At 46.4% G+C, this 27,314-nt stretch overlaps 2 protein-coding genes across 5 annotated transcripts in view; one reads left to right on the top strand and one right to left on the bottom strand.

Moving 5' to 3' along the window:
• Nucleotides 1-2,256: 2,256 nt before the first annotated feature.
• On the top strand, nt 2,257-10,750 carry ARPC5L (actin related protein 2/3 complex subunit 5 like). The gene is made up of 4 exons (XM_032233527.1): nt 2,257-2,512; nt 6,969-7,041; nt 8,118-8,294; nt 10,109-10,750. Exons 1-4 carry the CDS (start codon nt 2,349-2,351, stop codon nt 10,169-10,171), a joined length of 477 nt encoding a protein of 158 aa, XP_032089418.1. The 5' UTR covers nt 2,257-2,348; the 3' UTR covers nt 10,172-10,750.
• Nucleotides 10,751-12,527: 1,777 nt separating this feature from the next.
• Nucleotides 12,528-27,314, bottom strand: part of GOLGA1 (golgin A1) — a 36,623-nt gene continuing 21,836 nt past the window's right edge. For all 4 annotated transcript variants that reach the window (XM_032233077.1, XM_032233080.1, XM_032233079.1 and 1 more), the window contains exons 12-24: nt 26,777-26,872; nt 24,894-24,989; nt 24,701-24,796; nt 23,308-23,460; nt 22,953-23,048; nt 22,021-22,098; nt 21,364-21,466; nt 20,032-20,192; nt 18,323-18,481; nt 17,573-17,632; nt 16,343-16,489; nt 14,594-14,680; nt 12,528-13,602 (exon numbers count right to left, since the gene is read on the bottom strand). In XM_032233077.1, coding sequence (XP_032088968.1) covers nt 13,522-13,602; nt 14,594-14,680; nt 16,343-16,489; nt 17,573-17,632; nt 18,323-18,481; nt 20,032-20,192; nt 21,364-21,466; nt 22,021-22,098; nt 22,953-23,048; nt 23,308-23,460; nt 24,701-24,796; nt 24,894-24,989; nt 26,777-26,872 — 1,413 coding nt within the window. In that variant the 3' untranslated portion in view covers nt 12,528-13,521. The remainder of the gene's footprint in view (nt 13,603-14,593; nt 14,681-16,342; nt 16,490-17,572; nt 17,633-18,322; nt 18,482-20,031; nt 20,193-21,363; nt 21,467-22,020; nt 22,099-22,952; nt 23,049-23,307; nt 23,461-24,700; nt 24,797-24,893; nt 24,990-26,776; nt 26,873-27,314) is intronic.

The following is a 27,314-nucleotide window of genomic DNA, read 5'->3' as shown; positions in this document are numbered from 1 at the left end:
GAAGAAATAGAGGAAACTTGAGGCAATTTTTACCCCTTTTGAAATCCAAGATTAGCTACAAGATTCTCCCTCAGAAAACCATGAAATATAGCGTTTCCCCCTGTATATATAGTCAAGAGGATTTTTTGGGGGAAAAAATGACCTTTTAACCAAAACAAAGCATTTCATATTTAAAATGCAAAAGTGGAGGAACACACACAAAAAAACTATGCCATTTTTTTTTTAGTTTGGTTTCCCACCAAAATCTCCCTTCAGCCAATGTTTTTTTTAATTTTCTTAATTGCCTGGTTTATTCTACTTACAAAGTCACCTCAGATTCTTGGCTGTTTTTATTTTACTGCCGCACCCTCAGCATCTTCTAAAGGGAAATTCTTGGGTTCCCAGGAAACATGAGGACTAGAAAACTGGTTTAAGTTCTTTTTTTTTTGCCTTCAAAAAGGCTTGGTAGGCAGAGTTGAGTGACCTCTTACAGTGACACTGCTTCAGCTCCTTTCTTTTATATCTCATCTTCCTCAGAAACTTTTCTTCTATCTTCCTCTTTCTTTCTCTTCTATCTTCTGCCTTCTTTCTTCCTCTTCTGCCTTTTTTCTTCTAGCTTTCTCTTTTGCTTCTATCTCCTTCAATCTTCTGCCTTCTTTCTTCCTCTTCTGCTCCTATCTTCCTCTTCCTCTTCTAGCTGCCTTCTTTCTTCTAGCTTCCTCTTCTGCTTCTTCCCTCTTGCTCTTCTGGCTGCTGGTCTGACAGCTCCCTTACTCGCAGCCTCCTTTTATACCTTTCTCGCCCCAAACCGCTCCCTGCTGATTGGTGGCACCAACCTGGCCCTCCATATTTTCATTGGCCCTTAGCTGGGTCATCCCATTGGCCCTTCAACCTGCACTTAGGCCAATGCCTTGGCTTTTCTCAGACCTCTTCCCATTGGCTGAAAACAAGAGGCCTTGGAACCTCACTGTCTGCCCCTAAGCTGAGGGTCCCCTCTGAGCAGGACCTTTTTTTTTAACCAGCCTACCTCGCAAGGGTGTTGTTCAGGGGGGGGGAGGGAGCACAGTAGTCTATGCTCCTAGGCAAAAAGTAGATCCCAGGGTCAATTGATCGCAGGGTCAATTGGGGCAGTGGGTGTTTGTCCATCTATCTATCTACTCAACTTTCAAAGATAAAGATTAGAAATTAGAGATGATAGATAGATAGATGATAGATTGTCTCTCTGATAGACAGAGAGGCAGATATAAACAGAATAACAGTTGGAAGGGACCAGGGAGGGAGGGAGAGAGGAGATAGATAGTTAGATCCATAGATCGATAGACAGACATAGATAGATATAGATGATGGATGGATACATGATAAATATAGATGATAGTTAGTTAGTTAGTTAGTTAGTTAGTTAGTTAGATAGAGATTATTTATCTGATAGATGATAGAGATTATAGATAGATAGATAGATAGATAGATAGATAGATAGATAGATAGATAGATAGATAGAGGATAGACATAAATAGAGGATAGATGATAGAGAGATGATAGATAGATAGATAGATAGATAGATAGATAGATAGATAGATAGATAGATAGATGATAGATAGATAGATAGATATAGATAGATATAGATGAGAGAGATGAGAGAGAGAGAGAGAGGATAGACATAAATAGATAGAGGATAGATGATAGAGAGAGATGATAGAGATAGATAGATGATAGATAGATATAGGAGATAGATGATAAATAGATAAATAGGTAGATAGATAGATAGATAGATAGATAGATATAAATAGAGGATAGATGATAGAGAGATGATAGATAGATAGATGATAGAGATAGATAGATAGATAGATAGATAGATAGATAGATAGATATAGATGATAGATATAGATGAGAGAGAGAGAGAGGATAGACATAAATAGATAGAGGATAGATGATAGAGAGAGATGATAGAGATAGATAGATAGATATAGGAGATAGATGATAGATAGATAGATAGATAGATAGATAGATAGATAGATAGATAGATAGATATAGGATAGATAGGTATAGATAAAGACGATGGGAGAGAGAAAGGAGAGAGAGAGAGAGAAGCAACATGAATGAATGAATGAATGAACAGAAGCGAAACTGAATCCCAGAGATGGAAGGGGGGGGGAGTTGTGAAAGGTCACGTGACCTTCGAAGCGCCGCCAGAACGCTTCCCCAGCAGGCCACGCCCCAGGGCGAAGTTCCTCCTTCCCGGTCGCGCCCCCATCGTCCTCCGCTGAGCTCCTCCCCTTCTCCGGTGCGGGTGGGGTTTCCGCTTCCGCGGAGGGTGGTGGGTCGGCGTGCGAGGGAGCGAGCGGAGGTTGAGGCGGCCGCCCGGCGCGGCCATGGCGCGCAGCTCCTACTCCTCGCGCTTCCGCCGCCTGGACATCGACCAGTTCGACGAGAACCGCTTCGTGGAGGAGCCCGACGCCGCCGAAGCCGGGAGCGGGGCCGGCGCGGCCGACGGCAACGGAGGGCCCGGCCCAGAGGTGGAGGCGGCGCTGCGGCAATATCCTTTCGGGGCGCTGGGGAGGGGAGGGGGAGGACTACAAGACCCATGCGCCTCTGCCTTCTCTCTCCTCCCTTCGTTCCCCTGCCTGGAAAGAGGATTTTTTCCCCCTTTCAGGATCCGTTGGGGAAGGGTCTCCTTCTGCCTCCCCACTCTCTCTCTATGTCATCTATATCTCCCTCCCTCCCTTCTACCATCTGTCCATCCATCCTATTTATCTATTTCCTTATCTATCCTCTATCTAGTCTGTCTATCCATCCATATCTATCTACCTGTCTATCATCTATCCATCCTATTATCTATCCTTCTGCGTCATCTGTCTATCAATCTAAAGCTGTCATCTATATCTACCTCCCTCCCTCTCCCTTCTTTCATCTATCCATCCATCTATCCATTTTATCTATCTACTTCATTGTCTGTCTATATCTCTACCACTATCTGTGTCTCTATCCCTCTATTTATCCATCATCTATGTTTATCCATCCATCTCTAGCTGCCCATCTATCCATCCATCCATTTTATCTACCTCATCATCTGTCTATAACTCCAAGGTCCCTTCCAACTGTTATTTTGTATCTACCTATCATCTACCTACCCAACTACCTATTCATCCATCCATCCATCCAAGCTCCCTTCCAACTGTTATTCTGTACCTACCTATAATTATTTACTTACCTGTTTACCTATATATCTACCTATCATCTACTTTTCTACCAACATACCTCTCTACCTACCAATATGATTTATCTATCATCTATCCATCCATCTCTGTTTATCCATCATCTAAGCTAATCTCTTTATCTTTTCATTTTATCTATCTCTCTGTTGGTCTCTCTTATATTGGTCTATAGCTTTCATCTTTCTATATATCTAGTTATGTTTATTTATCAGCATCTTTCTGTTTCTGTGTCTTCTATCTATAAACATCCATTCTGTCATCTATCTTCTTTATCTGCAATACTTATCTCTATCTATCCATATACCCCTATCTCTATCTATGTATAAATCTATCTATACATCCATCTCTCTCTCTCTCTCTTTCTTCTATCCACCCACCATCTGTTCCCATTTCTATATCACCATCTTTGAACCCATGTCTCCTGTCTCTATTCTATGTATCTATCTATCCTACTGGTATCTATCCATCTGTCCATTCTATCCATTTCCATTTATTGAATTTATAGGCCGCCCAATCCCGGCGGCTTACAGAAAAAAAATATATTATCCATCATATCTACCTATCTCACTCATCTTTCTCTCTTATCCATCCGTTTACTGCATCTCCCTTTCTGCCCCCCCCCCCTCCCCACAACCTGGCTGGTCTCCCCCTTCGTCAACAGCTTCATCCATATCTCTTTCTTGGGCATTAGTGCTTGTTGTCAGGAGTTGGAAGCCCAACATGTCTCCGTGGATGTTATGGGATGTTCATCGATCTGAGCCCGGGAGTAGCTGAAGAGTGGATGCGGCTCCTTCTCTGTTCTTTCTTTTCGTGGTAGATTTTTTTTTTGGGGGGGGGGGGGGGGTCCTTTCACAGACCACTTTTTTTTAAAGAAGACTTTTCCCACTTTTTGGCTTAGTCTCCCCTCTCTAAAGCTATGCAGTTCCACCAGGCAAATGATGAGACATTCATGCCCAGTGGGATTTGTTGCTAGTTCAGGGTTTGGCCAAGTCCTTTTAATGGGGTGAGTGGCCTGGAGGTGAGTTTGACTGCCTGCTTGTTGAATAGAGGAACCCCACGGGGAATAATTTCACAATTCCTTGGCTAATCTTCGCTTTTCCCCTGCAGTAAATGTCTTGTTCCTTAAGCCTTATTATTTTTTATTTTTTTTAGCGCTCAAGTTGCCTGCGGTCTCATTTCAGATCTCTTAACCGTTCTTGGCATTTCTGGGTGCTCTGGTAAACTGTCGTGTCTATTTCTATCCGGGCTTCATCGACGCTTTAGAGGATGCTTTCGGCATTTATACGCCCACCAGTTCATTCCCAGCCTGCAGCGTCTTGCGTTAGAAATCCCCCCCCCCCTTTTTTTTTTCTGGCTTGTCTGTCTGGATTTGCTTCTCTTTCTCTGCATTTGCAACGCGTCTAAATTTTTTATTAAAAAAAGCCCTTTTGCTTTCGCCGCGGCTGCAGGTTGAGGCCCGTCCTTGATCTGGCTGTGAATTTCGCAGTCGCGCGCACGTCTCCCCTCCCTCCCTGGGCTGAGCATCTTAACGGTTCCGATGGCATGTTGTTTAAGGCGACAGAAGGAGGGGGCGGCCGTTAAAAGGCGTGTTGAGACAATGCCAGCAGTGTGTGGGAATGTGTTCCCTGTGGTTGCCAGGTGCAGCATCTGTGCTTCTGACTTTGATCTGCCAAAGTCTTTTTTTCTTTTTTTCTTTTAACTTCCGGAGAGCTTTTGAGAAACCTAAAAAAAAAAAAAAAACCCAACCCCTGTGAAATGAAGGCGCGCGCAGCTTAGCCTGTGAACGAAAAGCTGACAAGCCCGCAGAGGTGAAATGATGTTACAGGACAAGATTGCTGAGGAATTTGGGAGGAGAGAAACCGCACCCCGGGGCGTCCTCGGTGCACCAGGAATGACACGAGACCCGTAAGGAGCCGTGATGCCATGCAGTTATCATGTGCGCCATCGGGTTTGACCGGCAGAGACCGGTCTGGCTGGATCTGAACACACGGGGTGAGGGTGGTGGTGGTTGTGAATGTCGCTCGGCCTGTTCCCGATCGTGCCACGACAGATTTGCAGAATGTGGAGCAAGAGAGCGCGATTGGCAGCCTGGCAGAACCACCCTTCTGCTGATTGTGACCTGTTTCAGCAACTGGGGGGGGGGGGAAAAAGGACACGGAATTGACATTCGCCCAGAGCGGAATTAAAATACCTCGGGCACGATGGGGAAAGGAAAAACAAACAAGCCAATATTTCTAGGCTGCCTTTGCGTCCCACCCTTGGTGAAGGTTTTTTAACCTTGGCTGATTTTGCTAGCGGCTTAGCTTCTTCGATTCGTTTATGACCGTGCGCCACCCAGCATATGGGTGTCAATTTCGTTAGCCAAAGCTGCGTTTTTTATCCAGGCCCAGAGCAAATATTTTCCCCAGGCTGCTCTCCCAGGAGGCGAGAGACAGATGTCGAAAACACTTTTGAGATCCGGTGTTTTCTAAAACATCATAAGGATGAGTTGGTTCTTCTAATATGCGAAGATTTTGCTTTGGGGCTGTACTATATCCTGGTTTTTGTGTGTGTGTCTTTGCAAACCTTTTGCTGGGCTAAACCGAGTTCTTTGCTTGTTCTCTGGGCAGAGGGGAACAACAGAGTTGGAAGGGACCTTGGAGGTCTTCTAGTCCAACCCCCTGCCTAGGCAGGAAACCCTATAAGATTTCAGACAAATGGCTATCCAACATCTTCTTAAAAACTTCCAGTGTTGGAGCATTCACAACTTCTGGAGGCAAGTTGTTCCACTGGTTAATTGTTCTCACTGTCAGGAAATTTTTCTTCACTTCTAAGTTGTTTCTCTCCTTGATTAGTTTCCACCCATTGCTTCTTGTCCTGCCCTCAGGTGCTTCGGAGAATACTTGACTCCCTCTTCTTTGGGGCATCCCTTGAGATATTGGAAGGAAGGAATGAGAGAAGGAAGGAAGCAAGGAGAGAAGGAGGGAAGGAAGGAGAGAAGGATGGGAGGGTGGAAGGAAGGAAGGGAGAGAAAGAAGGATTTCTCCTGGATTAGTTTCCACCCATTGCTTCTTGTTCTACCCTCAGGTGCTTCGGAGAATAGCTTGACTCCCTCTTCTTTGGAGCAGCCCCTGAGATATTGGAAGACTGCTATCATGTCTCCCCTAGTCCTTCTTTTCATTAAACTAGACCTACCCAGTTCCTGCAACTGTTCTTCATATGCTTTAGCCTCCAGTCCCTAATCCTCTTTGTTGCTCTTCTCTGCCCTCTTTCTAGAGTCTCCACATCTTTTTTACATTGTGGCGACCAAAACTGAATGCCGTATTCCAAGTGTGGCCTCATAAAATGGTATCAACCCTTCACGTGATCTTGATTCCATCCCTCTGTTGATGCAGCCTAGAACTGTGTTGGCTTTTTTGGCTTCTGTTGTAAGCTGTTCCAATTAAAGCTGCCTTTTTTTCCCCTCCCATATTATTTTGCCGTTAGCCCAGGATCTGAAATCCCAAACTATTTTAGAACCAGGAACAAATTTGCTTGAATGAACTTCCTTGTAGATGTTAATGGTGGTGGTGTTCAAACCTTGTGCCCAGAAGCCTAAGGGGACAGCTCGGTTTTCTTCCAGCATCTTTCCGATGGAATGAAGTTGACCTGGTAACCTAGAACATTTCCCACCTCATTGGTGGAGACACTTCCATCAGTCACTGGCCTTGTTAAGAGACTGTTATTATAGATATGTTGGGGGGGGGGTTATGACTGAACACAACACACCCACAAATTCCTTAGCTTCATTTATCGCACGGGAGACCTGCTTCGGGCCTTCCACGCCGCTTTACGAAACTCCCCTGTGAACACTAAGAATCCAGTTGCAAAGGTAAAAAGGAGATTATTTTTAACTTTGTTCTATATCAACGTGACCTCAAATCAAATCCCCTAAGGGTTGGTGAGAATTCTGGAGGGCATGGAAGTTGACAAAGGGAGGTGCCTGGCTTTAATGGAGCCTGGCCACTTGGAGTTTAGTTAGGCCAAATGGTCCGCAGAAAAAAATATTTGCATTTTTTATATCGCAGTAAATCCGGGGTCCTCAAACTACGGCCCCTGGGACGTATACGTGCAATGAACGCTTGTGTGGCTGCAGAGAGTCCCCCCCTTCGGGGTCTTTTTGTGAGGGTCGGAGGGGGGCAGAAATTCCAACTTGGGGTCTGCTTCAGTCTCCTGGTGGGGGGCTTTGGGCGAAGGCTGGAGGGAAGAGCCGCTGGTGGCGAAGAGCCGGAGGACCTCGTTCCAGTGGGACTGCATCATGGCCTGGAACTGGCTGACCATCTCGGCCCGCTGAGCCTCCAGGCACCGGCACATGGCCTTGCACTCCCGTAGGTCTTCCCTCTGCTTGGAGAGCCTATGCTCCCAGTCCTCAGTGAGGTGCTTCTGCTGAGCCGCCTTCTTGGTCAGATCCCATTTGAGCTGAGTTGTTTTGCCAACTTTTTCTCCTGGGGGCTGCTTCCTCTTGGGGCCTTGCAGGCAGGCGAGGAGTGGCGAGTAGGTTGGCAAGGCACCCCTCGACATGAGTGACATCGAGCTGGCCACACCCACCCAGTCACATGACCACCTAGCCACACCCACCCAGTCATTAGGCAGATCATATTAGTGGCCCGCGGGATTTAAAATTAGGAATTTAGCGGTCCCTGAGGTCCAAAAGGTTGGGCACCCCTGAGTTAGGGGATTTGAGAGAGCTGTGCAAAGGAATGGCATTTCTTGGGTGTGCAGGGGTTCGCTTAGCGGCCGTTCGACATTATAACTTCGGGGGGGGGGAATTGGCTTGTGGCCGTTCTTCACACTTGCGACCCTTTGTCGCCAGAGAGCGGAGGCGGAGAATTCTTCCCAGTGCCACCGGCGTAGAGTTGGGCCGCCGCCGATGGCCTCCCTTGACCTCCCTTGCCTTTCTGCTCCCAGGAGCAGGCTCAGGAAGTGGTGCTGAAGGTGCTGACCTCCTTCAAAAGCAGCGAGATCGAGCAGGCGGTCAACTCCTTAGACAGCAACGGCATCGACCTGCTCATGAAGTACATTTATAAAGGATTTGAAAAGCCGACGGAGAACAGCAGCGCCATCCTCCTCCAGTGGCATGAAAAGGTACGGCCGGTATCCCACACCTGGGAAGCTAAATCCCTCATTCGTGGCTCGGCGGGGCCTCTCCCGCCATGCCCTCTGGCCAGCCGAGGTGAGCTACCGTGTTTTTTGGAGTATTAGATGCACCAAAGCTTTGAAGAGTCATTTTAAAAAAAAAAAAAAGTTTTTGCGCTCTGCAAACTTCCCCAAAAGGTCCTTTTTTTCGCGAAAATGGGCCCGTTTTGTTTGGCTTTTTTTCCAAAAAAGGGCATGAATAGCCCTTAGGAGGCTTATAGCGTGTGTTCCTGGGGGCAGGGGCCCAAAAACGAGCAAAAAACCGCCCAATGTTTAGCAAAAAAAAGGGGGGGGGCATTTGGAATCTTGTAGAGTGCTCCTGGGGGCTTGGGGAGGGGGACAAAATTGAGCCAAAAATGGCCCATTTTTTGCTCGTTGCTGCCCTCCCCAGCCCCTCTGGAAGCCTCCTAAAGGCTCTGCACGGCCATTTTTGCAAAGGAAGCAGGGTTTCGGGAGGCCAAAAATGATGTATTCTGTGTATAAGACGCACCCGGTTTTGCAGCCTCTTTTTTTGAGGGGAAAAGGTCTGTCTTATACTCTGAAAAATACGGTACTTGTCTATGGAGATTTTCAGCCCTCCATCAGGTTGTGGTGGTCCCCAAAGGTGCTTTTTCCCCCCTCCAGGAGGCAACTGGACTTTTTCTGGTCCTTCCTTCCTTCACTTCTCACCCAAGAAGCCTCTTTGGCTCTTCCTCAGAGCTGAAGAAGCTTGTCGGACAGCGAGAGGGACGACGTGTATCAATGCGTTAAATAAAGCCGTAATTGCTGCATCACCCTTGTTAGGCACAATGGGGGTCCTAGGAAAAGGCAGCTGCATGGAAAGTAGAATAGAGTTGGAAGGGACCTTGGAGGTCTTCTAGTCCAACCCTCTGCCTAGGCAGGCAACCCTACATCACTTCAGACAAATGGTTATTCAACCTTTAAAACTTCCAGTGTTGAAGCATTCACGACTTCTGGAGGCAAGGAGTTCCACTGGTTAATTGTTCTCACTGTCAGGAAATTTCTCCTTAGTTCTAAGTTGCTTCTCTCCTTGATTAGTTTCCACCCATTGCTTCTTGTCCTGCCCTCAGGTGCTTTGGAGAATAGTTTGACTCCCTCTTCTTTGGGGCAACCCCTGAGATATTGGAACGCTGCTATCATGTCTCCCCTAGTCCTTCTTTTCATTAAACTAGACATACCCAGTTCCTGCAATCGTTCTTCATATCTTTTAGCCTCCAGTCCCCTCATCCTCTTGGTTGCTCTTCTCTGCACTCTTTCTAAAGTCTCCCCATCTTTTCTACACCATGGTGACCAAAACTGGATAAACTATTCCAAGTGTGGCCTTACCAAGGCCTTATAAAGTTGTATTAACCCTTCACGTGATCTTGATTCCCTCCCTGTGTTGATGCAGCCTAGAACTGTGTTGGCTTTTTTGGCAGCTGCTGCCCACGGCTGACTCCTATTTAAATGGTTGTCCACTAGGACTCCAAGATCCCTCTCACAGTTACTCCTATTGAGCAAGGTACCACCTATGCTGTACCTGTGCATTTTGTTTTTCTTGCCTAAATGTAGAACCTGACTTTTATTCACCCATGAATTTCATTTTATTAGATAGCGCCCAATGTTCAAAGGCTCGTCAAGATCCTTCTATACTTCAACTCTAAAAGTACTTTGGAGTTTTGCTATATTAAAAAAAAAATCCTGCCTCAGTGGATGATAGGTAGGATCGTTTGGGGAGTCGGCTGACATGCCGCAGCCACTAATTTTCCCGTTTCTCTTCTCAGGCGTTAGCAATAGGCGGACTCGGATCCATCGTCCGGGTTCTCACCGCGCGGAAAACGGTTTAAAAAGCCGGGGACACCAAGAACATTTTTCGGGAGCTGGGAAGAGCCCTCCACGTTTCGGTGACACCTATACGACCGGCAGCTTCCCACTCAACACAGTTGGGAGAAGGAAAGAAGGAAGGCGCAGGGAGAATGCTGAAGCTGCGTTCGTTTTCCGACTGAAGGACTCGGAGCCAGCGGGAGGGGAGGCAGCCTGCCATTTTGCGTGGCAGTAGAGGGAAACTGTGTGTTTGTGTGTGTGTGATTTTGCGTTGGCATCCAGATGCCCGTTTCCTGAACGAAGACGGGCTTGCTGCTGCTGCTGCTGCTCTGGCCCACTGAATGTGTGTGTGTGTGCGCGCGTGGGTGTGAAACTTTAATTTAAAGACATTTGCGGTGTGGGTGGGGGAGATCATGGGGAGGGGGTGGCAGTTACGGTGTCAAGCAAAGCTGTTAAGGTGTTTAAGGGAAGGCAGGCGTTCTCATGCGAGAGGGCCTTTTTTTTTTGTACATAGTTAAGAATCGCCGGGCGGACGTCAGTTTCATGTAAAGTGCCTGCTACTCTGTAATTAAAATAAAAGTTCTTGGAGAATTAACTTTAAACTGGCTGATTGCTCTGTCTTCCACAAAGAGAGAGGCAGTGGGTTCCTTAAACAGGTTAAGGGGAAAGGTTCCCCTCGTACATCTGTGCTAGTCGTTCCCAACTCTAGGAGGCAGTGATCATCTCTGTTCAAAGCCGAAGAGCCAGCACTGTCCGAGGACGTCTCCATGGTCATGTGGCCGGCATGACTCAACGCCGAAGGCGCACGGAACGCTGTTCCCTTCCCACCAAAGGTGGTTCCTAATTTTCTATTTGCATTTTTGACCTGCTTTCAAACTGCTAGGTTGGCAGAAGGTGGGACAAGTCACGGGAGCTCACTTTAGGGATTCGAACCGCCAAACTGCTGACCTTTCTGATCGACAAGCTCCAAGTCTTAGCTGCGGAGACACTGTGTCCCAAATTACACCGTTAATGGTGACCGTAAAACTCGACCAATGCAGTGGGGTGGGGTGGGCGTAGATCAATAGGTGACCTCCTCTGTGTGAAGCTAAAATAAACGTATTTTGCAAATGATAGCAGAGGAAGAGCAGAATTGGATTCCAACAGGCTGCATTTTCCTTCGCCTCCCCCCCCCCCCCAATCAAGTTTGGCCAGGTTGAAGATGTCCGATTCGCCCTCCTTTTATAGGAGTTGGGAGGGACCTAGGAGGTCTTCTAGTCCAACCCGCTACACCACTTCAGACAAAGGGTTATCCAACATATTCTCAAAAACCTCCAGTGTTGGAGCATTCACAACTTCTGGAGGCAAGTTGTTCCACTGATTAATTGTTCTCTCTCTCAGGAAATTCCTCCTTAGTTCTAAGTTGCTTCTCTCCTTGATTAGTTTCCACCCATTGCTTTTTGTCCTGCCCTCAGGTGCTTTGGAGAATAGCTTGACTCCCTCTTCTTTGGGGCAGCCCCTGAGATATTGGAAGACTGCTATCATGTCTCCCTTGGTCCTTCTCATTAAACTAGACATACCCAGTTCCTTCATATAGTTTAGCTTCCAGTCCCCTAATCCAGTGGTCTCCAACCTTGGCAACTTTAAGACCTGTGGACTTCAACTCCCAGAGTTCCTCAGCCAGCAAAGCTGGCTGAGGAACTCTGGGAATTGAAGTCCACAGATCTTAAAGCTGCCAAGGTTGGAGACCACTGCGCCTAATCCTCTTTATTACTCTTTGAGGGGCACTGACCAACCTACGCGTTCAGGGGAGCCCCCTCCCCTCCACCCCCAGCCAGGGCTTCCAGTCCTGAAGGCATCTCGCCAAAGGAACAAGCAAAGAAGCCCAAGGTTAATTCCAAGAGAAAAAAAATTGTATTGTACCACAAATTGGGTCTCACTCAAGCCATCACATCCATCGTTAAGAGAGTCCGTTATGTACACAGAGTGAGTGGCAAGCCACCAAGGCTTTTCCTATAGACATAACGCCCAGAGGGGCGGGGTAGTTTTTAACCTTCTCTATGTACAAGGAAGCAAAAGTGCATTCGTTGCTACGACCCTCCCGATTTGCTCGGCCAGCTTTTCACCGTTCAAGAGAACGGCGAGCGGAAGCTCTTCTTTTGAGAGGGTTTCTGCAGAATACTTGAAATTCCCATCTTGGTGGGAATCTGGGCGGCCTTTCATTCCGTTTCATTCCGTCAAATCGAAAGGCGGCCCAGCCTACTACCCAGCTGGTTCAAAAGATACTCGTTGCTTAGCAATGCGCGGGGAGGGGAGGGAAATAGTGGTTGGGGGGACTGCAATTAGCAGAGATTGAGGGTTTGTTTGTTTGTTTGTTTTAACCAACCGCTGGCACCGTTGTTTTTTTTAGCCCGACTCTAAATAGTTTGTAAAAACACTGCAGTTTTATTCGCTAAAAGTGTTTGCTTCGGTTGGGGTTTTTTTTAGGGGGAAGGGGGTAAAAACACTGTTCTTTTAAGTTCAAACAAAGCTGGGGTGCAAATGTGAATTTGTTTTAAGAAAAGAAGTGGGGCGGGAAGCAGCCCTACAGGTTTAAATCGGCGAAGGAGGAGCAGGGCTGCAATTAGCCTGTCTAACCATTAAAAAAAAAAACCCACTTTTTTTACCGTGCACAATGCAAAGGAAAAAAAAAACCGTCGAGGGGTTTTATGATTTTTGCTGCCACGCTCCGTTCGTCCGTGGTTTCCTTTTCCTGCAAACGAGGGGAAAAGGGGGGGCTAATCCTTCCCTTTGCCACCCATACCTCTGCGGAAAGCCCTGTTTAAAACTGTTTCTTTTTTCTTTTAAAAACAAAAAACGACCGATAAAACCGGCCAGGTGGAAAGTTATTGAGAGCTGCTTCACACACACACACACCCACACACACCCAAACCGTTGGCGCTCACAACTGCACCTGTTAGTAAACTTCCATGGTGTAGTGTTAATAGACTTGAGGGGGTGGCGGAGTTGGTACCTATGTGGGAAGATGGGTAACGCTTTTCATCTCAAGGATTAAATGCCACCAGGCAGTTTGGGAAGACTTCTGTGTCCCTGCTGCACATCGCTGGAGATGTTTGGTAGCCTACAAAAGCCCAAAGGCACCAAGACACCACTTATGGTAACTCTTTCGGCCCACAAATCAGTGGCAAGAGTGGCCCCCTTGTATAAGTCAACTCTGCAAACGTCTTCCTCCTCTTCCCTCTCCGAGTCCGTGGCACGCGGTGGCCACCGCCATCAAAACCACCGTTGTTGGGTGCATCTTTTCATGGAAAACGGCAACAACAACAAACCACCCCCACCCACCCACCACCACCACCAAACCCAACAACCGGAGCAGAACATCTTGGTTAAAACTTCAGGACCACATCATCCTCGGGTTGGAGACAGACGGACGGACGCTCCCTCTGGGATGGGGCTTGGAGCCGAACCAGGACATCTGAAAGAGGGAGGGCGCCGGAATTAGGCGGAGGTCGAGCGGCTCTCTGAAACTTCCTCCTTGCTTAAGGGGTGGGAATGAAATTGTTGTGGCCCGCCAGCAGAGATGGCAGTGAGGAGGTTGGGGAGGAACATGGGCCGCTCCTGGAGTCTGGGGAAGGCTCTGATGAGGGTTCTGTGTCGGGGGAAGAGAGGGGGCCAGGGCCGTCTGACAGTTATCAGCTGCCTTCGGAGTCAGACATCAGTGAGGCAGAAGAACAGCTGGAGCCTGTTCCCAGTGTGCGCATGCGCAGAGTTGCCAGACGAAGGGAACAGCTAAAGAACAGCGGTCGATTTGGGAGGAAGGCCACAGGTGGGCGGTGAATGGCCCCTCCCAGAGGGAATAAAATAGAAGCGAAAGGGGAGTGGAGTTTGCAGGAGGCCATTAGTTCGCTTCATGGGTTTGTGACTTTCCGAGACTCCTTGCCAGGTTTTGCAGATATCAGCCTGGCAAGTCTCCAAGCCAGATAAGGTCTGTGACCGTAAATCCTCCCTTGAAAGACTTTGCTGGATGTGAATGAGCAGAATTCATAGGAAATTAATAAAAGAGGTTTTTGTCAGGACAAGGAGTTTGCTTCCTGCTCTTGGGAGGCCTCTGTCAGAATACCAGACGAAGGGAACAGCTAAAGAACAGGGGTCAGGAAGGAAGGAACAAAGGAACGAAGGGCAGTGGTTAGAATGTAAGTAACTCACTGCCAAATGCCAGTAGTTCGATCCTGACCAGCTCACGGTTGACTCGGCCTTCCATCCTTCTGAAGTGGGTAAAATGGGGAATCCAGATTGTTGGGGGGCAAGAGGCTGGCTCTGTAAACCGCTTAAAAGAGGGCTGTAAAAAGCACTGTGAAGCGGTATATAAATCTAAGGGCTATTGCTATTTTGGGGAGTGTGTTAAGTGCTCAGGATGAACCTCATTTCATACCAGGTGTGTGTCCGAGGATCCTCAAGCCCCTTACCTTGTACTCCAAGGTTTCCTTAACCATGTTTTCTTCCTCTGGGGAGAAGTTGAGCAGCACAGACAGAGCCTTGATCAAATGAAGGGCCTGAAACGCCACGGGAGAGATCAGGCGATCAAAACCCGGAACATTCCTTGGGTGTCCAATCACAGTTGACCAATAAAGAATTCTATTCTTTTCTATTTTACACAATGTAAATTGGAACATAAGCGAGAGAAAGCTTGACTAGAAAACCAACCAGCTCTTAAGCATTATAAAATAAAATCGATTTCTCTTCTATATTCCCAGCAGAGGTTTGGGGGTCATTTTTCAGGTACATAAATTATAAATGTGCCCAAATTTAAAAGCACGATTGCCTTTCAATCTTTGACTTAAAAAAACCTAAACCTTACTGTAAATGTTCCAACTTTTGAAATGTGTGGAACGCTTTGAGCAATTTCAACCAAACTTGGTAAAAAAAAAAAACAGAAAAAAAAAAAGAAAGAAAAAAGTAAGTTCTTTTTTACAGCAATTATCTGTATAATTATAAATTTACCTCTTAACTTATGCTATGGCATAACTCTTTATAATCTATCCTGTCTAATCATCAAAACCATAAATCATGAATAGAGGTTTTTTTCTGTTTTATGCAAATCTCTAGACATTCATCTATTGTGTCTAAAGAGATGTCACTTCCTTTATACAAGTAGGAATAATATCCATAAAATGCTTTTTGTGCTACCTCACTATCCATTAATATAGAATCTCCCCCTTGTAATTTTAATATAGTTTTCTTTTTCGTTGTGTAATTTATATGCTGGCCACTTCCCTGGTTTATTTGCAAACTCAGACCTTTTTTTGTTTTTGTTTTGGCTTTACATAACTCATTTTTATTTCATTTCTCTTGATAAAGGTGTTTGTAATCAATTTAATTGGTTGAGAAATAGATACTTTCTCTGGAAGTTCTTTAATTCTTCTTGACTCTTTATCTCATTCCAAATAGCTTATGTTTTCTTTTGGCTCTTTTTTTTAGTACATTATGTTATATAAAATAATCTATTCCCTACTACGCCAGAATGTCTGTCTGTCTGTCTGCCTGTCTGTCTTTATTTCTTCTTCTTCCTCCTCCTCCTCCTTTCTTTCATATATATATATGTATGTATGTGTGTGTGTGTGTATATATATATAAAAACAGCTGTATGTGTGTATCTTCCAGCATAACACCTCAAGCAATTTCAACCAAACTTGGTACACAGATGACTTACTCTCTGCAAACAAATACTGGGGGGGGGGGGGGGGAGACACCCCTAACTCCCCCGAGCGTGTATTCTGTTACGATACAGCCTGTTGTGCCTTAAAATGGCTTCTACCATACTGCCGTAAAATGGCTTCTACTGTACAATGCAGTGGAGTTGCCGTGGTAATGGCTTCACAGCACTCCACAAGGGGCTCCTTCTAGTAAGGGGGGGGGGGAATCCAACATTAGAAATTATGTTTGGTCCAGACATTTTCCCCCTATAAATAAATACCCAGACAACCACAGATTGGCTAGTGTGTGTATATACATACATACATACATACATACATACATACATACATACATACATACATACACAAACACATATATACATACATATACATATATACATATATACATACATATACACATACACACAAAGTATACACACACACACACACACACATATACACATATATACATACATATATACATATACATATATACATACACCCACACACATTCCCCTTTACCTCCGATTCCCGGCAGGACATAAATTTTAGCACCACATGCTTCAGATACTCAAAGTTGATCTCTCGGGAATCGCCCAGATCTGAGTTGTTTGTTACAGTCAAACCAGCCGTGGGCACTTCAGGGACTTCACCATCAGGTCTAATTTTCTGAAGGGAGAAAAATAAGAGCTGGGTTGAAAGAGCAAGAGGGAGACGAGCATCATGCAGAATGCAAAGGCTGTGTCAGTATCAATATCAATGTCAATATCAGGGCCCTGTGCTATCAAACTTTCTTTCTGTGCCAACTCCGGAAGCTTCCATGGAGGACCTGTAACATTGCACGAGTCAAAAAGAGGGCTGCGAAAATATCTACATACCCCTCGCATCCTGGACATCAATTGTTTCAACTCCTGCTGTCAAAATGACACTATAGGGCACTGCACACCAGAACAACTACACACAAGGACAGTTTTTCCCCCCAACGCCATCACTCTGCTCAACAAATAATTCTCTCAACACTGTCAAACTGTTCACTAAGTCTGCATTACTATTACTATTAGTCTTCTCATCATTCCTATCACCCATCTCCTCCCACTTATGACTGCAGGACTGTTAACTTTGTGCTTGTATCCTTACGATTTATATTGATTGTTTCCTAATATAATTTGATTGCATAATATAATTTGATTGCATATTTGTACCCTATGGCTATCATTAAGGCTGGTAACTTATGATTTGTGACGAATGTATCTTTTCTTTTTATGTACACTGAGCGCATAGGCACCAAAGACAAATTCCTTGTGTGTCCAATCACACTTGGCCAATAAAGAATTCTATTCTATTCTTATTCTATTCTTATATTCTTATTCTATTCTTCCATTCCATTCCACTCCACTTTTTATATTCTATTCTGTTCTATTCTTCCATTCCATTCCACTTTTCTTTTCTTTTTCTATTCTATTCTATTCTATTCCTTTCTATTCAAACATTGTGGTGTCAATCTACATAATCCATGCAAAAGAAAATTGTTATTTAATTTTTTTTTATTATAAATATAGATCTATATACATGTGTGTATACAGTATATAATTTTGTAATATAAAAACTCACCACTATTATTTTTATAAAAAATATAAAAAAAATTTATAAAAAATTGCAGGCAGCCAGCAGTCAGCAGAAGTAGCCTGCAGTACTGCGCTCTGACCACTGCGCCACCGCGAATACATTTTATCCAGAAAGGTTGATACTCACAAGTTCCTTCTGCAAGGTTTTTTTGAGCTCTGCCATTCTCTGCTGCAGCTGTTTTATCATCTAGTGGGAGAGGGAGGGGGGGGGGGAAAGTGGGGGGAGGAGATCTTGAGTCCCCGAAACTTCCAAAGATTTCCCTCCCCCCTCAAAAAAGAAGAAGTTACTGAGCATTCCCTTCAGAAAGCAGGACAAGAAGAACTGAGCAAATTGGTGGCCCAAGCTGCTATTTTTTATTTTTGTTAAGGAAAGGGTCAATTTCCCTCCATTAAAAAAAAAAGAAAAGAAAACAGATAGCCCTCAACTTATGACAGTTTGTTCAGTGACCACTCATGATTTCAACAGCACTAAAAAAATGACATTTTTCACACGAGATCAAAATTCAGACGCTTGGTCACTGACTCACATTTACGACAGCTGTAGTGTCCCACGTGACCCCCTTTTGTGACCTCCCGACAAGCAAAGGCGTTCTGTGTGTGTGTGTGTGTGTGTGTGTGTGTCTTTCTCTGTCTCACTTTCTGTCTTTCTCTATCTTTCTCTGTCTGTCTGTCTGTCTCTCTCTCTCTCTCTCTCGTCATGTATTTCCTTTCTCTCCTTGTGTCCGTAGCTGAGTGGTAAGGGATTTATCTACCGTGTGTATGTCTGTATATATTTGTATATAAACCACTATTAATCATCTAAAGGCTCTGGGTGCTGTGTTTTGCTCCTGGGTTTATCTCATAATAACGCTCATGCTGCCAAAACTCTGACACTCACCTTGTTTTTTTCCACTATCTGCTGCTCCAGGTCTCGGTTCTCCTTCTGGAGTTGGACGGCATCGGAGGAAACCAGTTCTCCGTTGGGTTCCGGCTCTCCATCTTCCGAAAGGTGCAACTGGTCTTCCAAAGCGATCGATGTGAGTTCCAACACGGCAGCCTGGCCGGCGAGAAGGAACAGAGTTCAGTCGTTCTGAATTTTTTTTAAAAAAAGCAACCCTTTCACGAGCAAGTGGCACAACGTAGGCGATCGAACGCCACCAGGACAAGATTCAGCGCCCTGTCTGCATTCGAAAGATAAAGGTCAGCAAAGTCCACATTTTGGATAGAGGGGACCATTGGTTTGAAAAAAGGGCTGAAGAGTCCTTCTATGTTATTGTTGTGGCCCTCCAGTGGAGCTGGCAGCAGATTCGGACAGGGAGGAGGTTGGGGAGGAAGATGGGCCAGTCCTGGAGTCTGGGGAAGGCTCTGGTGAGGGCTCTGCGTCAGAGGCAGAGAGGGGGCCAGGGCAGTCTGCCTGTTATCAGCTGCCTTTGGAGTCAGACATCAGTGAGGCAGAAGAACAGCTGGAACCTGTTCCCAGTGTGCGCATGCAGAGTTGCCAGATGAAGGGAACAGTTAAAGAACAGGGGTCAACTTGGGAGTAAGGCCACAGGTGGACGATGAATGGCCTTCCCAGAGGAAATAAAAGAGGAGCAAAAGGGGAGTGGGGTTTGAAGGAGACAATCTTAATAAGAGTGAAGATCTGTTCCTGACTTCTTGCCAAGTAATTGCTGCTACAGCATGGAGTTTGGAAGATATCGGCCTGGCAGCTCTCCAAGCCTGATAAAGGTCTGTAGTTGTGAAATCTCCTGAAAGACTCAAAGGCCGGGACTTTGCTGGAGAGGAATTCCCTTTAAACTAAATAAAAGGAGGTTTTATGGGGATGAGGAGTCGGCTTCATGATCTTGGGAAGCCTCGGTCAGAACAGTTAAGAATTGAACTGCCTTCTCTCAATGGAGGGGGGCAATAATTCGACACCTCCTATCCCCAATTTACAGTGCAGTCCTTTCAACTGTTTCAAGGAGATTCCACACCAGATAAAACCCCAAGGAACCACGATGGTTCTCAGAGAGTGTTAAGACAAGCGCAGCTTCCTGCAAAGTAACCCAACCTTTGGGAAGTCCACAGGACTTTACACTGAAGCTGTCTCGAACAACAATAAAGCAGTCTTTAAAATATGTCTAATAATCTGAACAGTCTATAGGCATTTATAGTTATTGACTTAACTTTTTGCAGCAAACAGCCTGATTAGCACAAGAAAAAAAAAATCTGCCTCTGCCTCCCAGCAATTTGCCACCTGGAGCGTACAGCAAGTTTCACTTTCATTTTAAAAGCTTCTCGATCATCAGCTGTTTCAGGCTGCAAGCACTGTTATAGCCTATTGCAGCCTCTGCAAGCCCCATTTTCCCCCTTTGCTGCAAGGAGGTAAATTGCTGGGAGGCAGAGGCCAACGGGTGTGGGATGGTGGGTGGCCGGGGCTTATACATTCAGTGTATAAGACGCACCCAAATTTTCACCCTCTTTTAGGGAGGGAGGAAAGGCACGTCTTATACTCCGAAAAATACGGTATATTCAAAATTTGGAAAAATAAATTTAAAAAACTTTAAAGAGTAAAAAAAAAAAAGAGAGATACAGAATCGGAATCCCCTGTGGATGAAATCCGCTCACTTGCTTCTCATTGGCGAACAGCCGCTCTCGCTGTTCCTGGAGCTGCGTCTGGAGAACCCGCAGCTGCTCCTGCCGGGCGGCTTCCTTCTCCGCCGCCTGGCCCTGGCACGCCTCGAGGCTGGATTGCAACTGGTGCATCTGCAGCAAAAGGAGATCATGGCCTGGAGAAAAAGGGACAGAGTGAACCCTGAGTTGGGGAGAAGCCACTTCTGGGCTCCCATCACGGTGGGATGAAGGAAGGCAGCGTCCAAAGGACGCAGCTTCATCTTTAGGACACCCTGTGATGTAGTTTAACTTTCTTAAGGGCAGTAACTGTAGACGGTGGGGACTTAACTTAAGGTTTGCTGATTAGGAATATTTATGTTTAAATCCTCTATTAACCTATGCATATTTATGGCTATCCTTTTCCCCTCCTTTTCTGAAGTTTATAAATGTTCTGACCCAGGCTTCCTTAGAAAGCAAGAAGCAGAGTCTTCGTCCCGGCAAAACCCCTTTTATTTACAGGACTTGTGAATTCCTTTCATTGACAGTCCGCAAGGCTTGACAAACAGCCTTTCAAAGGAATGTTTATCCACACGCACCTTATCTCGCTTGGAGAGCTGCCAGATAACAAGTTTCCAAATGGCAGGGCAAGGCAAAACTTGGCACAGAGTCACAAGTCACAAATAGAACTTTCCACTCTTGAAATGACAAATTGTTTCCTGCAAACTCCACTCCCCATTCGCTCCTCTTTTGTTTCCTATAGGAGGGGCCAATCACTGCCAAGGTGTGGCTTTACTCCCAAGTCGACCCTGCTTTCTTAGTTGCTCTTGTCTTCTGGCAGCTCTGCGCATGCGCACACTGGGAACAGGCTCCAGCTGTCCTTCCTTGATACTGACTAGCTCCTCTCTGTCTCCAACACAGAGCCCTCGTTTGAGCTTTCCTCAGCCCCCAGGACTGTCCCATGTTCCTCCCCAACCTCCTCACTGCTCCCAGCTCCACAGGGCCATAACAATAAATATGAGTTCATTCTTTTGTCTGTAGGAATCCTTCCCATTCTTTTCTGGAAGAAATTTCTCCAGTGTGCACTGAATAATTTCTGCGGTGGGCGTTGATTATGAATTTTTAGGCCCTGCATTTGATCCCACAACATACACACTAGTAAACAGTCACAGCCACCTCCAATTTAAGAGCTTCACAAATTAAAAAACCCAAATAGATGCTAATCATGCTCAACGCTGCATGCTAAGGGGGAGCTCTGTAGAAGTGAGAAGGCAGACACATAGAATGGCAGATGTTGAGAGGAGCAAACAAATAAATGCTCTCTGGACTGGTGCTGGCAAACGGTCTCACCTTGCCTTAAGGATTTTGCCTCTTCCTCCCGTTTCAGGAGACTGTCCGTTTTGGCTGCAATCTGTTGCTCCTTTTCCCGTAACGACAAGGTCAGATCCGCAACCTGACCAGAAGAAGAAGAAGAAGAAGAAGAAGAAGAAGAAATCTGTCCGCTGTCAGAACGGGATGTCACTCTTAAGCACTGTTGGTATTATAGCAATAAACTTAGACTTATATACCGCTTCACAGTGCTTTTACAGCCCTCTCTAAGCCGTTTACAAAGTCAGCCTCTTTCCCCCAACAATCTGGGTCCTCATTTTACACACCTTGGAAGAATGGAAGGCTGAGTCAACCTTGTGCCTGATGAAATTCGAACTGCCGAATTGCAGTCAGCCTTCCATCCTTTCAAGATGGGTCAAATGAGGACCCAGATTGTTGGGGGCAAGAGGCTAATTCTGTAAACCACTTAGAGAGGGCTGTAAACCACTGTAAAGTGGTATATAAGTATGTGCTTCTATCTATCTATCTATCTATCTATCTATCTATCTATCCCTCCCTCCCTCTCTCTCTCTCTCTCTCTCTCTCTCCTGACTCTGTAAACCACTTAGAAGGGGCTGTAAAGCACTGTAAAGCGGTATATAAGTCTAAGGGCTATTGCCATTGTTATACACTCCCTACCTGCTGCTGCAGAGACTTGCTCTGTTTCTGTGTCTCCTCCAAGGCTTGGATGACCTCAGTCTGGCTGCTCAGCTGCGCCTGCCAAGCAAAGAAAGAATTCTGGGCTTAGAAGGCAGATGGTTCCCAGTAACTGCAAGCAGGAGGGGGAGAAGATCGCCTCCTCCCAGAAATACACTCTGACTCAAACCAGGAGAGACGCTTCCCTCGTGCCACAGATCAGAACGGTAGTCTTTGACTAACCACAGTGAGGACTAGGAGCATAGGCTTTCCAAGCAGAGGGAAGGCCTGCGGGAGTGCAAGGCCAGGTGCCGGCGCCTGGAGGCTCAGCAGGCTGAGATAGTCAGCCAGTTCCAGGCCATGATGCAATTCCACTGGAACGAGGCCCTCTGGTTCTTCGCCACCAGCGGCTCTTCCCTCCAGCCTTCGCCCAAAGCCCCCCACCAGGAGGCTGAAGCAGACCCCAAGTCGGAACCTCTGCCCCACTTTGACCCACACAAAAAGACCCCGAAGGGGGAGACTCTCTGCAGCAACACAAGCGTTCATTGCACGTATCCGTCCCAGGGGGCGTAGTTTGGGGATCCGATTTAGTGCCATATAAAAAATGCAAATCATTTTTCTGCGGACCAGCAAAATTTTCTCGCGGACCACCAGTTGGTGACCACTGATCTACACAGACATAGGTGGATGGATTGAGGAGCGAAGACGGTGAGAGGGGCAAGGGGAAGAAAGAGTGGACAGACAAATGGATAAATGGGTGAGTGAATGGACAAGTATCTTCAGTCCTTAAGCAGCAGGTATTCTTATAGAATGACAGAGGTGGACAATGAAAATAGCATCTGAAGGGTTTGGGGTGGATGACCCACAAAGGGCACAAATCCAGCTGTGGCAGGCCGGACACAGGCCCCACCACGATTATAAGTCATGGCTCCCACCTTGGCTCTTTCCAATTCAGACTCCTCTCGTCTTAAGGAACTTTCTAAACCTCCACATCTGTCCTTCAGTTTGGCGTTTTCTCTCTCCAGCCGGCTCTGCGTAGGAAGAGGAAGACATGACATAAATCCCTGCGGGGCACAGAATTTGCCCTCTTCCTGAGGTCCCCAAGCTCACCCCAAAAGCTAAAGCAGGAGGGGAAGTTTGGGCAGGAGGCCCTTTTCCGTACCCTTAGCCTTCCTCCACACCATCAATGCTTATTCCGCAGGATGATGGGGCTTTTGAGGATTTGGGGTGTCACGGAGAGCTTTGAAAGTGAAATCAGCCGGAAGGGCCAAGGGGAAAAAGCGCACTCACGGACTTCTCCTGGACAGCTTCCCTTTCCAACGCCTGGGCAGCTTCAAGGTCAGAAACCTGCTTTTCCAGCTGCTTCACTTGGTCCATCCACTGGGACTGCATGGAAGAGAGGCCCTCCCGGGATTTGGTCTGCTCGGACTCCAGATCCACTTGCTGAGGAGAGGAGAGGAAGAGGACAGAGAAAGAAAGGTGTTAAATGAGGGAAGGGAAAGAAAAAGGAAAAGGAAAGGAAGAAGAAAGAGGGATAGGAAAAGAAAAGGAAAAGGGAAGGGAAGAAGGAAAGAAAAGAAAAAAGAAAAGGAAAAGGAAGAAGAAAAGAAAGAGGGAAAGGAAAGGAAAAAGAAAAGGGAAGGGAAGGAAAAAAGGAAAGGAAAGGAAAAAGAAGGAAAAGGAAGAAGAAAAGAAAGAGGGAAAGGAAAGGAAAAAGAAAAGAAAGAGAAAGGAAGAAGAAAAGAAAGAGAGAAAGGAAAGGAAAAAGAAAAGGAAGAAAATAAAGAGGGAAAGGGAAGTGAAGGAAAGAGAAAGGAAAAGAAAGGGAAAAGAAAAGAAAGAGGGAAAGAAAAGGAAAAGGAAAAAGAAAAGAAAGAGAAAGGAAGAAGAAAAGAAAGAGGGAAAGGAAAAGAAAGGAAAAGAAAGGAAAAGAAAAGGAAAAGAAAAGGAAAAGGGAAGGGAAGAAGGAAAGGAAAGAAAAAAGAAAAGGAAAAGGAAGAAGAAAAGGAAGAGGGAAAGAAAAGGAAGAAGAAAAGGAAGAGGGAAAGGAAAGGAAAAAGAAGAAAATAAAGAGGGAAAGGGAAGTGAAGGAAAGAAAAGGAAAGAAAGAGGGAAAGAAAAGAAAGAGGGAAAGAAAAGAAAGAGGGAAAGAAAAGGAAAAAGAAAAGGAAGAAAATAAAGAGGGAAAGGGAAGGGAAGGAAAGAGAAAAAGGAAAAGGGAAAAGAAAAGAAAGAGGGAAAGGAAGGGAAAGGGATGAAAAGAAAAAGGAAGAAGAAAAGAAAGAGGGAAAGAAAATGAAAAAGAAAAGAAAGAGGGAGAGGAAAGGAAAAAGAAGAAAATAAAGAGGGAAAGGGAAGGGAAAGAAAGAGAAAAAGGGAAAGAAAGAGGGAAAGAAAAGAAAGAGGGGAAAGAAAAGGAAAAGGAAGCAACTCTAGCACTCCGGGAGGTGCATAACTGCTTAGAAGGAGAATTTGAAAGAAAGGCCCTGAGAAAGAAACCCAAAGGTTTCGGGAAAGCCTTGGAAGGGAACCTGCACCCTGATCCGCCTGGAATCCCTGAGGATTATTTCACTTCAGGCCCAGACAAATCCTTTTGGCATCTTCTCGCTGCCTGTCGAGGATCTTTCCTCTCTGCCCCGTTCTGAGCCCCATTGCCAGACGGGGAACCTCTCGGGCCACTTACCAGCTTTTGGAACTGCAATTCTTTCCCCCTGAGCTCATCCTGGCTCCTGGCCACAGCCTCCTCGGCGAGCTGAAGAGCTTGTTCCAAATCCTGCAGCTAAACAAGGAAACAAGAGGCTGTTCTTTCTTGGGCTCCTGGCCCATCGCTCCCTCCCGCCCTGCCAGCCAGGATGTCGAGGAAAGCATCTCTTTACCTGCTGCGATCTGCTCGCCTGGAGACTGCGGAGGGATTCCTCGTTCTCTCTCCGGACCGCTTCCTCCGTGGCCAACCTGCAGTTCAGCTGGCTGATCTGGAGAGCGACACACAGATCCCTGTAGTTGAGCCTTCCCTCAAGGAAGAGGGCAGGAAGTGACTGAGGCTTCCCAAGAGCATGAAGCCAACTCCTGGTCCCGGCAAAAACCCCATTTATTAATTGACAGAGAATTCTGCTCATTCGCATCCAGCAAAGTCTTTCCAGGGAGGATTTATGGTCACATTTACGGTTATCTGGCTTGGAGAACTGCCAGGCCGACATCTGCAGAACTTGGCAAGGAGTCTCAGAGAATCACGAACCAATGAAGGGAAGTAATGGCCTCCTGCAAACTCCACTCCCCTTTTGCTCCTCTTTTATTTCCTCCGGGAGTGGCCATTCATCATCCACCTTACTCCAAGTGGACCCCTGTTCTTTAGCCATTCCCTTCGTCTGGCAAGTCTGTGCATGCGCACACTGGGAACAGGCTCCAGCTGTTCCTCTGCCTCACTGATGTCTAACTCTGAAGGCAGCTGATAACTGGCATACGGCCCTGGCCCCCTCTCTGCCTCCGACACAGAGCCCTCATCCGAGCCTTCCCCAGACTCCAGGACTGGCCCATCTTCCTCCCCAACCTCCTCACTGTCCGTATCTGCTACCAGCTCTGCTTCAGGTAAATAGGGACAATGCAAGCAAGTAGAAGGTCTCGTATCAGAGCCCCAGTCTCCATCCCTCAAAAGCCCCTTGATCTTTGACCATCATTGAGTCCAGAATTATGGTTGTAAGTCATGTTGGTTATTAAGCTGATGGACCATGCCTTTTTTTTACAGAAGTTGTGAAGAACATCATTTGTCCGCAAAGGGCATTTGTTTTTGGCCAGAAATTGGAAGTAAACACCAGTTTCAAGTAAAAAAAAAGAAAGAAAAAAAATCATACATTGCAATCAGGTGATAAAATGCGGACTGATCTATACTGGCCTCCAAGAATCTAAAACTGAAGTCCAAGCAAAAGGGAACTCTGTACATGCTCAGTGAATCTCGCCACTCCAAATATCTCCAGAGCAAACCAGGGGCACTCAAGGCTTCTTCTATGAAATTAATCTTTCGCCTTTTATCAAGCCAAAAATTTCCCCCAGAAATATAAGCAATGAATGGAATCTGTTCCTTTTCGGCCCAACGAGACTAATTGTAATTGTAATTTAATAAATTTATATGCCGCTCAATCCCGTAGGACTCCGGGCGGCTTACAAAATACAAAAGTAAAAATAAAAAGTTAAAATATAGGGAAAGAGCAAACAGATTTAAAAGCAACACACCATATACTCAACCTAGGTGGGGCTGGACCTCGTTCGTGAGGTTAACAGCCCCAGGCCTGCCGGAACAGCCAGGTTTTAGTAGCCTTTCGGAAGGCCGGGAGGGTGGGAAGGGTCCGGATCTCTGCGGGTAGATCGTTCCACAGGGCCGGAGCAGCTACAGAGAAGGCCCTCCCCCGAGGGGTCGCCAGCTGGCATTGTCCGGTCAACGGCACCCGGAGGAGGCCCAACCTGTGAGATCTTATCAGCTGTTGGGAGGTATGTGGCAGGAGGCGGTCTCTCAGATATCCGGGTCCTAGGCCATGTAGGGCTTTAAAGGTGATGACCAGCACATTGAAGCGCGTTTGGAGACCGATAGGAAGCCAGTGCAGCTCGCAGAGGATAGGTATAACCTGGGTGTATCTAGGTACACCCGATATCGCTCGCGCGGCTGCATTCTGGACCAACTGTAGTCTCCGAACACTCTTCAGGGGCAGCCCCATGTAGAACGCATAGAGACTCTCAGACTGGCCAGGTTGATTTTGCGTGGTCTTACCTGAGATTCCAGGAGATTTAGGCTTTCCTTGTGAGCGGTTTGGGCCGTCAGGAGCTCTTGTCGAGTGTCTCCTAGGCTTTGCTCTAAAGCACTTTTCTAGAAGGGGAAAGGGAAGGAGAGGAGAAGAGAGAGAAAGGGAAAGAGGGAGAGGAGAAAGAAAAAAAGGAGCAAGGGGAGGAGAGAAAGAAAGGGAAAAGAGGAGAAAGAAAGGGAAAGGGGGAGAGGAGGGAAAAAAGAGCAAGGGGAAGAGAGGAGAAGAGAGAGAAATGAAAAGGGGGAAAGGAGAGGAGAGAGAAAAAAGGAGCAAGGGGAGGAGAAGAGAGAAAGGGAAAGAGGGAGAGAAGAGGGAAAGGGGAGAGGAGAGAGAAAGGGGAAGAGAGAGAAAGTGGGAGGGAAGGGAAAGGGGGAGAGGGGAGGAGAGCAGAGGAGAAGAGAGGAGAGAAAAGGGAGCAAGGGGAGGAGAGGAGAAGAGAGAGAAAGGGAAAGGGGGAGAGGAGAAAGAAAAAAAGGAGCAAGGGGAGGAGAGAAAGAAAGGGAA

This window comes from Thamnophis elegans, chromosome 16 (assembly GCF_009769535.1).
Source record: "Thamnophis elegans isolate rThaEle1 chromosome 16, rThaEle1.pri, whole genome shotgun sequence".
NCBI lineage: Eukaryota > Metazoa > Chordata > Lepidosauria > Squamata > Colubridae > Thamnophis > Thamnophis elegans.
This window is presented reverse-complemented; position numbering and strand designations above follow the sequence as displayed.

What these genes read in the sequence shown, in the direction of transcription:
- ARPC5L (XM_032233527.1), top strand. Translation starts at nt 2,349, where the DNA reads ATGGCGCGCAGCTCCTACTCCTCGCGCTTCCGCCGCCTGGACATCGAC. An exon ending in GTGGAGGCGGCGCTGCGGCA is followed by an intron (nt 2,513 to 6,968) that starts ATATCCTTTCGG and finishes CATTTATCGCAC; the next exon opens with GGGAGACCTGCTTCGGGCCT. An exon ending in TCCTCCAGTGGCATGAAAAG is followed by an intron (nt 8,295 to 10,108) that starts GTACGGCCGGTA and finishes TTCTCTTCTCAG; the next exon opens with GCGTTAGCAATAGGCGGACT.